The sequence below is a fragment of the Antrostomus carolinensis genome, unplaced genomic scaffold (assembly GCF_000700745.2).
Source record: "Antrostomus carolinensis isolate BGI_N321 unplaced genomic scaffold, ASM70074v2 scaffold29879, whole genome shotgun sequence".
Lineage (NCBI taxonomy): Eukaryota > Metazoa > Chordata > Aves > Caprimulgiformes > Caprimulgidae > Antrostomus > Antrostomus carolinensis.
This window is the reverse complement of record NW_010341184.1, coordinates 1,658-14,256: the sequence shown is the minus strand read 5'-3', so window position 1 is coordinate 14,256 and position 12,599 is coordinate 1,658. Positions and strand designations below refer to the sequence as shown.

Below are 12,599 nucleotides of genomic sequence, written 5' to 3'. Positions count from 1 at the left end.
TGAACCTATTTAATGTGTTGTAGGTGTGGATAATTTTAGAAGCATCTGAGCTTGAGAACTGGAAAGGCTTCCTATTTTCAATCAGCTATTGGAGGCATGAGGATGGTTCAGATAGATTTGTGCTGCAGGTAATTTGCATCCCTCTGCACCTACAAGCAGATGGGCTGCGTTTCCCTCTGTGCTTTACAGAAAGGCTGAAGAGAGGTAAGAGCTGACCCCGGGCTTTGTGTAAAGCAGTGTGTTTCTCCAAGAGGGGAACTCTTCTGGTGCTACAGTTGTACGCTGTCATGTTGGCCAATCCCCAGGATTGCATTGTCACTGTTGTTGATTTAATGCTGTAAATGAGCAAGTATTGGTGTTGGTTGCTGCTGAAACAGGCAATAATAAAGTGAAATGGACCTGAAGGTATCTGTGGTCTGTAAGTGATCTTTCTCCTACAGTGCTACATGCCTCAGTAGTCTTTTTGGTTTGGTTCAGTTAGTACACTAATGAGTGCTTGCCTGCAGGTGGCTTAATGTTTTAATATTTACTTTCTAGCGTTCTCAGTTAAATTTATTTCTGCCCAACTAAGGCAGACCTGGGATCTTTGTCTTTTTTTCTTTTTCAGTCTTAGTGTGCAACTGCTACAAAGAACTCTTAACGTTAAAAGTTATTGCTCACCCTTTAAAATCCTGTATTGGAAATGGGAACAGAATAGGAATTCTGTTCAGCCTTTTTCTGTGGCCTCTGAGCGAGCAGTCAGGTGATGTTTCCTGCAGCCCTAATGAAGGAAGTAGTTGGTCACGCTCTCAAGGACACAAACATATAAACATGGTCCTTAATGGAAAGGCCTCTGCTTCCTGGGGAAAATTGGAGTAAAAAACATCCTGAAAGGAGGACTTCATCCCATACGAGCCACAAAAACATCTTCCAAAAGGAATTTGCACCTCACATCTGTTCCTTCTGTAAGCATCTAATTCAGGCTGCTTGCTTTTTGAAGCCTTGGGAGAACCTGGCATCTGAATTCATGCATCTGCAAAATCCTTTGCTCAGATCCAATCTCTTTCACACCTGAGACTTCCTTGATGCTATTTTTTATAGCACTGTTTTAGGGATATGCCATAGATGGAACCAGTAGGCTTAAGCTTTTGATGTTTTCTGGATTCAGTGTAGTTCTTCTCCTAAGTAATGAGTACTGTCCACTTTCTGAGTATTAAAAAAAAACAACTCAAAAATCATCCTGAGAGGCCTCTTTCCCTCTAAAGTTGGAGATCATTTATATGGGAAAGATATGACAGTAAGAAAAGCAAGGGTATTGTTATTAAACTTTTATTTTAGGGCATTAAAAGTATTTGGAAGATCAACACACAATTTTATTTGCTGTCTGTTCTGAACTGCTTTTAAAAAGTTTCATTTTTATTTTTTTTCCAATTCTTCCATAAAGATAACTGCTAAAGTACTAAAATAAATGTCAGTCTCTACTAGTAGATGAGGGCTCCCTCCTGTCCCAGGCAGGGAGTGTGGGATGTACCTGCTCCACATTTCTAAACACTTCCTATATCCTGGTGTTTGGGAGGACAAATGGCTGTTCCCTGCTTGTGTGTCCATTTGTGTGTGAAGCTGCCCTTAATACATGGCATGCTTTCCCAGTGTGCTGTTCTTCATCTCCTTAGCAGGTGTACAGAGTGAAGGAAAGACTGCTTTAACAATTCAATATATTATTTACCAGATAGCCTGCGGACTGTGTTCTTGGATGGTGTCAGAACAGAAAGCAGTTGTAATGATAGAGATGTTACAGAGGGATTGGGAGAGGAGAGCTGGAGCAGGGTTAGTTAATTCTGTAGTGTTTCCTCAAACTACCATGCCATTAGAAATACTAAAATCTGTTGGTAAACCTGTCCTAAACTTGGCATTTTAAAGTATTATTCTTGTTAGGAAACAGGCTGCACGTTCATGAGCTTTTGTATAAAGCAAACAGAAGTTTGTTAGTGTTTGTGCTTATAAAACCTGCCGGGAATGTTGCTGTCCGTCCAGATATCAGAGGAAGCTGTGAAACAGCAAGTGAAACATTTAATGGTGTGCACAGCAAGTGCCTTTCACACCAAGTGCTGCTGCCTGCCCTCTTTGCCTGCAGCATCTGTTCCTCAAGCATTGGTTTTTCGCTTGACCAGTTGCCCAGAAAGAGGTTAGTGGGAGCAAATGGTTTAAAAAAAAAAAATTAAAATTAATTTATTAAAAAAACCCAAATAAACAAATTCCCTTCTCTTCTGTCTTGAGGTACAGCTGATTAAATAATGGGTGCTACAAGACTAGGGACCTGGTGCTTTAAGGAATGGAATCTGATTAATGCTACAGATGTGGTTTAACATTCATGTGAAACTAAACTGTCACCACCAGCCAGGCCTTGTCTGCAGCTCCTGTGGTTCTGATGTATTGTGTCATCAGAACAGACGGTCTTAGGGACCGTCCAGTTTACCAAGGTTATTGTGACATGAGGTGCCTGAAGCAGTGGTCAGAAGCTGGGGATTTAACAGCAGAGTTGCTGATCTTGATGCATTTTCTGGCCAATATGTTAGTTGTGGAAACAGCAAACAATTGAAAGGGATTTGGTTCCTCAAGGATCCAATGTCACGATTAAGGGACTTCCATCTACCTCTTGGGTGACCCTACTTTATACAGGTCTTGGGTTGGAACTGATGAAATGGGAACTGGCCTCATGCTCCATTGTGCCTCTGTATGGAAATCCTGAGGTGGTGCATGGAAGCTCAGGGACCTGAAGTGCACAACTTGGGCAGCTCTTCTGTTGAGGCATGCTCCTACTGTGAGGCAGCTCCTCTTCCACTTGTCGAGCTGGATAATCCATTACATCAAAGGCACAGGGCAGTGTGGCTTTGTTTTCCTCCACACATTTCTCTGTACTATGTGCTTAGCTCTGTTTGGTGTTCAGTTTCTGCCAGTATCAAGAAATTCTTCAGCAACTGGTAGGGGAGAGTGGCAAGAAATACATTAGGTCTAACTTGTAGCTCGGTCTCTGGAATCTGTATTCCTGCTGATGTCTCTTTTGGGGAATTACATTTTATAGAAACTATAAAGAAAAAAAACCTGGAGTCATAGTTGCAGCACAGTTTACAAGAATGCTTTGGGACTACTTAGGGTCTAGAGAAAACATTTTGAATAACATGGATTCCAAATTTCTGCTAGGAACCCCATCCCTTCTTTAGGAAGAAGGTTGTGAAGTGAAAAACTGAAGTTACAGGACAGATAAAACATAACCATTAGTACACCTGTCACGTTAGAGTGATTGGCTTTGCCAGATTGGTTGAGATCTGACACTGTCAATCAAGTTCATTTATTGATTACCACTTTATAGCCAATCTCTCATCTGGTGAGAATGATGGAGGGGAGAGATTATTTGCTGCATTTTTAAAGAAATGAGACAAACTTGATCTGAAGCTTGTTCTGCAAAACTTCTGCCAAACCTGAAGTCAGTGTATGTGTAGTTTTCAAATGCTTGCAACACTGTCTTGTACACACATCTGTAAATATTCAGTGATATGTTGAAGTGGACTGAGAATGGATGGGAAAGTCAGAGAGCTTCCATTGTCAAAACTAATGAGAGATCCTGAAAGAGAAGTGTCTGCGTAGAAATGGAGAAGAAAATCAGTCTGTTCACCCTGAACTGAGGTTGGATCTACCGCTGCAGCTTCCAGTATCTGAGGCAAAGGATGAGTCTATGAGCAATGAAATAAATTCATTTTATAAGCTTTCTTCTGCAAAGTGTCTCTCGTATGACCTGGAGATGGTTGGGATGATGGTATTGAAGTGAAACATCATCTTGAGGAAATCTTGTGTGGATTTGCTGGTCTAAGGAGGACTGATAGATGACTTGGAACAAGCTTGAAGGAAAAGTTTTGTCTGAAATTTTATGATAGAGCTGCAGTTGTCCTGTCTGTCTAACAGAGGAATAAGGAGAGAAAACCTTTTGTCTTCCTGTCAGGAGTGGGTTTTTCTCATTTTTAACAATGAAAAACACTTTGATGAAAGGATAAAGGAATTATTTTGTTTCCATGATAACAAAAAATGAGACACAACTCTGACTGTGAAGATTTGGGGATTATTTTTTTTTAAAGATTTAGTTTGTATAAAGCTTACTTTTTCCCTACTCATCAATACATTCCCTGTTTGAAGGTGCATATGGTAGAAATTTATTCTTTTATCTTGATCTATCAACATGGAATGTTGCTGCTGCTGCTGCTTTCCCTTTCTTAAGAACTAGACATAATCTTTCAAAACAAACATGAAGGTGTAGCTGTTGAAAAGCTGTGCTGTTAGAAAACTTCTTAGAAGAACCTTTGCTTGGAAAGTAAAAAGTTTGAGACTGTTTTCTGCATGCCACTTAATTTTCAATAATGCCTTGATACTGCAGTGGGACACACAGTGTCCCTGAGCTATTGGACAAACATGAAATAAGAGTGGAGAAAAGTCAATGTCTACATTATAAATTGCAGATTTGTTGTGGTGATAGGTGTTTCTTCTTTTAGTGCTGGACAGGTGTGTTATTGGTGGTTCAGTACCATGCATGTTTTTTGTCTTGTCCAGTTCTGGAGCCCCCAACACAAGAAAGACATGGACCAGTTAGAACAAGTCCAGAGGAGGCCACGAGGATGATGTGAGGGCTGGAGCAGCTCTGCTGTGAGGACAGGCTGAGAGAGTTGGGGCTGTTCAGCCTGGAGAAGAGAAGGCTCCAGGGAGACCTTCTAGTGGCCTCCCAGTACCTGAAGGGGCTCCAGGAAGGCTGGGGAGGGACTTTGGCCAAGGACAGGGAGTGACAGAGCAAGGGGTGATGGCTTGAAACTGGAAGAGGGGAGATGGAGATGAGATGTGAGGAAGAAATTCTTTGGTGTGAGGGTGGTGAGACAGTGTCCCAGGTTGGCCAGAGAAGCTGTGGCTGCTCCTCCCTGGAAGTGTTGAAGGCCAGGCTGGATGAGGCTTTGAGCAACCTGGTCTAGTGGAAGGTGTCCCTGGTGCTGGCAGGGGGGGTGGAACTGGATGAGCTTTAAGGTCCCTTCCAACCCAAACCAGTCTGTGATTCTATGATCTTTTTTCCAAGGAATCTTAGTTAAAAATATTATACTAAAAAGATAATTGGGAATTGGAAAACAAAGTGATGAGACAAAACACATCATGCTGCTATGGAAATAAAGCTATTGGAGCTGTTCTGTCTCGACTGAAGACTTCATGGGAAGCAGTGGAGGAAAATAGCTCCATGTCTGTAATATGTGATTTAATTGACATTACTGGTCTGTGCTGATGTATTCCAGTCCACTCACTATAAGAAATCAACTGCTTGATTGAAAGCTGCAAATTGTAATTTGGAGAGCATGGATGGAACAATGTGCTGTTGCTAAGCTACCGGAATTTTTATGACCCATTCTTTATTTACTTCACAAAACTAGAGCAAATGAGACTATATTTTAAGAATCTGTATTTCAAAACCCACTGTGGAATTCAGAAATCTGGTCATCTTGCCTGAAAATTTAGTGGCTTTTTATGTTAGTGTCTGAAGTTTGGATATGATACGCCTTCTTGATTCTTCTTATACTTCTTATTCAATTGTGAATGTCAAGATCTGTGTTTAAAATAAGCTCTTTTTTTGACGTAGTTATTATCATTGCATCCTCTGGTTTTTAACAAACTCCTGAGTTGTGGGAAAATGCTTAGTAGTTTTCTGGTTTAAATTGTTGTCTTACTGGTTAAGTGTTAAGAAAATGAATGACATGTAATGTTTTATTTTCCCTGAAGGAGATCAGAGAAGAGAGTAATTTTTCTTGGCTTTCTTTGATGTTTTTCTAGGAAAAAGCCTAATACCAGCCCAGCTTTTGTAAAGAGCTGAGAGAAGCTAAAAGGGTAGAGAGAGCTGGTGTAACTCCTGTAGGTCATATTATCAGTGTCTTTAACACACAAACCCAGGGACTGAATATAAAATACATTTGCCTTTTTCAGTTCTGTGGTTTGTAACAGTGCTAATATGGTTTTATTTTAAAGGATAACATGCTAATTTGTTTTTTTTTCTCCTGGCAGCCTCCAAAGGTAAAATGCTTGACAAGAATCTGGCATCCGAACATTACAGAGACAGGAGAAATCTGCCTAAGGTAGGGACAGCATTCTGTTTATTTACCCTTGGAGGTTTTTCTTTCATAAAACATCGTATTTAATTTTCATGTCAGTATTTTTTTGCAACAGATTCTACAAATCAGTGGCACATGACCCTTAGGAACTTGGAAATCTACGGCAAGTATTGTGCTTGCCGTGTGTGAGAGACTGTGTAGAGCCTGACTCTTCAGGTTAAGACTGAACATTTTGTTCTACTTAGGGTACAAATGTAAACTCCAACCTAAACAAAACTTAGTTGTTTTTTCTTTTCCTCCCTCCGTAAATGAATAGTCCTCAGGCCCTGAGAGGACTTGAGGCTTTACTTATTTAATACTTGAATGTGTTAAGTGCTTGAAAACCGTTTGTATTTCAAAAAGGAAGGAAAAAGTGTTCCTTAAATTTTGACAGTAACTATTCTACATTTGCCATTTGTTTATTTTAACATTTAATATCCACTATAAGACACACATGCCAGTTATAACAGAAACAAAGTTGGGGGAGTATAAGTCAAGATACAAAGACAAAAAACTTCACTTTACCAAAGTGAGAGGCTTACCTTGCTGGATGATTTAGCTTGGTAGTAAAAGTTTCCTCTTCAAAATCAGTTTCTGAAACTTTGTAATTTCAGTGTTTCATCAGGAGTACCTGATGGTGAAATTGGGCAGAAATCAAACATAAACAGAAGTGAGAAGCAGGACTGTCATTTTTCAAGTTAATGGGCTATAAAAGAAAAAATAGATGAAGCAGAAGCAATGAATATAAGTGAGATTGAAAGCTGTTCTGAAAATCCAAACCAGTTGCCACCATGTGTAGCGAACTGGCACTTAAAAAAAACCCAAAAGCTAAAATTTTCCTCTAGATTGAAAAATAATTCTAGTGCTGCCTTCAAGGTCCTGGTGAAAATGGAAGTTTTCATAGGGTAATCTGTCACACTTCCTAGGCAGGTCAGGCTCATTGGCTGATGACAGCTAAAAAGCTGATATCAGTGCTGTTAGCCACAGTGGTGTGCCCCATGCTCTGAGAAGCTCATATTATCCAATGTGATTTTATTCCTGGTGCTCGATAGTGCCAGGCTGCAGCAGGATTAACAGGCAGCGAGGGCTGGCGTCTGTCAGCTTTACATCCGTTTGGGATTGGAGGATTTAAAAGCAGGGGAAAAAGTACTAAATCTTCTGAGATCACCTAAAAATCTGTTGTGCACAGTTATTTGTAGCTGTGTGATACAGGAAGGTTGTTTTGGCAAACACTTATTGCTGCTTTGAGCAAATTTGCCAAACCTGTGGTGTTTCTCAGTGCCTCCTAGGACTCCTCATTTTACACAGTTGAACTTGTCACTTGGCAGCAGGGAAAACTGGTTTAAGAATCATTTCTTTTTACAGTTTAAATTCCAGTGGAGTCCTTGTGGCTTAGTCAGTGGAGAAAGCTTAGACACTTGGAGTCAAATAGTGTAAGTAGAGGAATGAATAAGCAAACTGTTTGGAACCAGAGAACAAGAAATACTAGACACCAAACAATAGCTAAAAGTTGAAGCTCTCACTGCAGTGCTGCATCTTCTGAGGTGAAATAAAGCCTCCTCACATTCTGGAGGATATTTCACTGTTTCTTGTCTTTAAATAGTTTTAATTATAAAAGATGAATGTAGTGTTGGAACATCCTAATTCTACTTAATTAAATGATTTCTTTTCAGCATCTGCACTGAAACGACAGCTTTATTTGATTGTCAGATACTTTAAGATACCAAACCTTTGAAATGTCTTACCATTTAGATGGAAAAACTAAAATAACTTGGATTGCCTTATGCCTATTATAATGGAGAAAGCACTCTATATATAGTACCTGCAATCAACTTCTACAAGAGTCTTTACATTAAAATAGCTTCAGTTATTTTTAAAAGCAGAAAAAAATTCCTTATCAGTATTTTTCCCAACTGTCTTTTACTGAACATACCTCACACTGTGGTATGTGTTGGTTTGATAATCATCCCTGAATTAAAACATAACAAATAATTAAATGGTCAAGTGTGATAGTTTTGGGCAGGAAAAGTGCTGTTTCTCTGTGCTTTATGGATTACATTATTACAATATAATATTACAATATTAATTAAGTCTGGACCATACTGGTGGGTATTGTCTCCACTGCACATGGGGATGGAAAACATCAAGATACATGGAGAGGATGTGCTTGCTTACACCACTTGACTACTTTCTTGGCAGCCTGTAATGCATGTCACTATGTTTTGTTGTTTTTTTTCCCCGCTATTGATGTGATTTGTGCCTGAGGTGTTCAAGCTTTTAAAATAGTTCAGTCTGAAGAAATTTCACTGCTTTTCTGCAACGTGGTGAGGTGGTCAGCGTTGTTGAATGTGTCTTTTTCAGCAATAGGTGTTGTTAGTTCAGGTTTGGTCACTTCATGATGCAATATTACAGGGTGCTGAATGGAAAAGTGTTTGAAGACTTGTGAATTGGATCAGCCAGTATAACTTAATGTTGCAACTTCCCCTGTTATAAAAGCTGATTGAGTTGATTGCTTGTTTCTGTTCCCCAGTGCTCTTCCCTGTCTCCTCAGCTGTACCAATGTGGAAACAAAAAGCTCTTTAGAAAGAATTTCTACACTCATCCAGTCTGTAGTGTGGCCTCCAGAATGGTTGCACTGGTGCTGCTGGGTTGAGAAGGGAGGTGGGCAGCAGGAGGTGAGCAAGAGAAGAACCCCCAAAGTGTCTCCCTGCCAGCACAGGGTTTCCGAAGTGGGTTTACAGCTTTTTTTAATTAAAACTTACCTTGAATGGTACTTTCTGTTGGCAAAAGGAAGGCAAGAGTTTTGTTGGAACTGATGTTTTTTATTGATAAATGTGTTCATCAGAGATGTTTATACAAAACAGGTTTTCTTCAGGACTGATCTCCCTGTTACAGTAATTTTTAGTCATTTAAGATGTAAATCATGTCAACTGGAGTTTCAGGAAATTTTAAGCTTGCTAGAGCCTTGCAGTTCCCAGTTGAGTAGATTTTTTTTGCAAGGTCTCTTTAGGATGCTGTGTATTTAAAAACAAAAATTCCTCAAAGCTTTTCTCCATGCAGGAATTACTCACAGAATGAGAAGGTGTTTGTGGAAATGAAAGCTGAGCAACTGGCTGGTCACATCCATGGTTGTTTTGGTTGCTATAGCTTCAAGAATAGTGGTTTTGTGGTCTTTCCGTAAGAACTTGGATATAAGGATTTGAAATCGTGTTCTAGGAGGTTTCCTTGGATACAAACACCAGATATTGAGTTGTGATTATCATTTCTAGTCCCCCCCATGACTGAGGACACGATTGGCTCTTGTCAGACTCTACTAGAGCTGAAGGCAAAGCAAATGGAAATAGTGTTTTACTGTCCTGGTGAAGTTCCCTGCCTGACAAACTCCTGCTCGTGCCCCAGCACTCACCCCTTGTCAGCCCTGCCGCTTCTTCCATGCCAGCTCACCAGTTTCTGTAATCTGAAATGCTGCAGAAACTGTCCAGTTGGTTTGCCCCTCTCTTTACTTTTGGAAATTAATTCACAAGGGAAGCTTCTGAATGTTTGTTCAATCTAAATAATACGAGCTAAGTTTTCTGGCACTCCTGTATGAGATAGCAAAGTCCTTGGCAATTTTAGAGCAGGTTTTCCTGCCTGTCAGGTGTCCTGAAACCCTGGTAGAACAGTTGGCTGTTGTGGTGTGTCTGGCAGCTTGTCCAAGGCAGCCTCTTGAAGCTTGGAGCAGGTGAGAAATGCTGGTTGTACCATTTCAGAACCTCCTAGCAGCCCAGCTCCTCTCTGGCAGTAGAGCCTGTGGATGGCAGATCTTTGAACAGAAACTACATGCAGATGCTTATTCATCCACTAAACTAGCTCATCATATATTTAGTGTATTTCTACTCATTTAGGTGTTTTTTTCTGCTGTGTGTGTGATGCTCTGAGAGGAGATCACCATTCAGACCTCCAAAACATCTGGCAGCTATATCTAGGTCATCCCCATGGAGAATGTGAGAAGTGGTTTCTCTAGATACCCTATGCTGGGAAAAGGTTTTGATTAGGGACCTAATGATCATTTCCAGTCTGTAGGAAGAAAGAGGATACTGCTCTAAAAATGAATTATATCAGCAAATGAGAAATATGAGGCAAAGGTACACTTATCTATCTTCATCACTTTTCTGCCAGAGCTCTATGGGAGGATTGAGTGTCTCCTCTCAAGTCCTGACTGCTGATGTCCCCAGCTGGAGGTGTGCTGGAAAGCTGGAAGGGTGTTAATGAAGCTTAGTGAATATATTTGGGCACTTTGAGCTCTGTCAGTGGATATTTTTATGCCTTTTTTTTTTATTTTGTTATGTGTTAACTTATTCCTCACTCTAAAGTTCACAGTGAGGTGTATGAGGAGGCAAAGGGGAGTACTATAGTGTAATTTTATGAGGAACAGACAGAAAGCAAGCGAAAAAATCCCATTATTTGCTCAAAAACCTCAAAATCCTGGCTCTCGCTTGTTCAGCAGCATTTTTGCTTTTGCTTTTGTAATATGAACAGAAATCACAGCCACGAGATGCTATTTTTAATGTTCTTGAAATTTGTTTTGAACTGCAGTAGTGGCAACAGCATATTTTATCTTTTCAAAGGCACAGGAATGAGATTAGCAGCACAGTTAAGATGGAATAGTTTCGTCCAGTATGATCATCCTGTTCCTAGTCTCTCTACGTGGAAGAAGGGGTAATGTTAATCTTAGTGTATTTCCCTGGATTAAAAACTCAGCACATTCAATAAATAACCATATGGATAATCCTATGTGGTCCAGTCATCTGCTGTAATTTAAAAATTACTTAATAAAAATCAACCTGAAGGCTGGTAAAACCTAATATTTTAAGACTATTTCACTTGAACCCTATCATCTCAGCTGCTGGTGGTGTGATGAATTTTTGTGCTTTGCTACTTTGCTGTAGGAGTTTTCAGTTTTAGATTATTTCTTAACAGAGGAAGCAGCGATTGTGAAATAGTGCTTCAAAGAGTTTTCCAGACTCTCTTTCTCATTCAGATTGTTACTTTTGCTTTCATGAACGTGAGAAAGACTTCAGCTCGTTTCTCAATTACACTCTGGTCTCCTCCAGTGTTTTTACTTCTCATTACTGCTGATGTTTTGACTTGAAAGGTTCAGGAATGCTTAATCAACTGAATATGTCTCAATGATTTCGATTTGCAGGTCACATAAAATTCTTATGCAGTGTGTGTATATAGGAAAGTCTGTATCTTACTCATTTTAATATTAATATATATTTATATTGAAATTCAGGAGCGTGTATTATAGTCTATAAGGAACTTTTTCCTCCTGTAAGCAGTCTCTCTTGCCCAGAGTAGTCTTCATCATGATTTCCAGTTGGAGATGTATGATGTTGAGTTTACCTGTAGAGCCTCAAAACGTTCTGCGTGCAATTATAGCTCACCTGCTGGAACAGGGCTGTGGGACCCTGTGCTGTGTCCCTGGAGCCTTGAGATGCATCTGCTCATGTTAAGGCTGTTGCAGAGCCATTCCTGAGCAGATGGACCAAGACTATTTCATTTTCCTGTCCTTGCCTCCAAGAAGCTGAAGTCCTTTCACAGAAGAGAGGATAATAATCTTCTTTATTCCTAATTAGATATCCCACTAAAAATATCCTCTTTTTTTTGATTGGAAGTTGCCAGATTTGGTGACAGTGGGGTCATTCTGTAAACCTCTCTCTTCCCCAAAGATAAACTTCTTTTAAACTGAAGCACATGTACCTCGTGTGTCTCGGGAAAATGAAGGTTCAATGTTGAGACTGTGTCACAAGGATTTCTGTCACACTTCTTTTGCTTGATGAACATAATTCAGGTTTTTTTTTATTTCACAAAGGTTGAACTCAGATCAGAAAATATGTAATGACACTGTTTAGAATGTAATTGTAGGAAGGCATACCAGTTTTTGTGCTGTAAAATCTCAGTAGCAGATATAGTACAAGAGGTCTGTAATTCTTAACATTGTGGTTACTTCCTAAGTTCTCTTTTCTGAGATTTCTGACAAAGGTTGTTTACCTAGAAGTTGCACTGTATAATATGTGTGTCTTTTTTCCAGTTTATTGAGAGAACATTCAATTGATGGCACTGGCTGGGCTCCAACTAGAACATTAAAGGTACCATTTCCTTTTAGATACATGCATCGAACTAGATCTATCTTTTAAAATACTTTTACACTCCTAGAAAGAGACAGATGATGCAGTTTGCTCTAGAAACAACTAAATTTTTTTGTATTTCAACAAGTGTCAGTGGCAATACTGCAGCAAGAAGTACAGTGCTAACTGATTATAGAAATGTTTCCTAGTTTTAGCAGAGCTGCACAAATACTGCTTCGACTGATAAAAGGTTTTGTAGAATGGTCTGACTGCAGGTCACCCTGAGAAAAAAAAATGTGTTTGGTAAGGTTGGTGTGCTTTTTAAAAATTTTTTTATTACCCA

The 12,599-nt window shown here is 39.7% G+C and overlaps 1 protein-coding gene across 1 annotated transcript in view; it reads left to right on the top strand.

The window, feature by feature from the left end:
• The window catches only part of UBE2F (ubiquitin conjugating enzyme E2 F (putative)), a gene marked incomplete at its 3' end in the record, with an annotated part of 36,601 nt that extends 24,324 nt beyond the window's left edge, over window positions 1-12,277 (top strand). The window contains exons 5-6 of the mRNA XM_010176405.1: window positions 6,061-6,131; window positions 12,220-12,277. Coding sequence (XP_010174707.1) covers window positions 6,061-6,131; window positions 12,220-12,277 — 129 coding nt within the window. The remainder of the gene's footprint in view (window positions 1-6,060; window positions 6,132-12,219) is intronic.
• Between the last annotated feature and the right edge of the window lie 322 nt (window positions 12,278-12,599).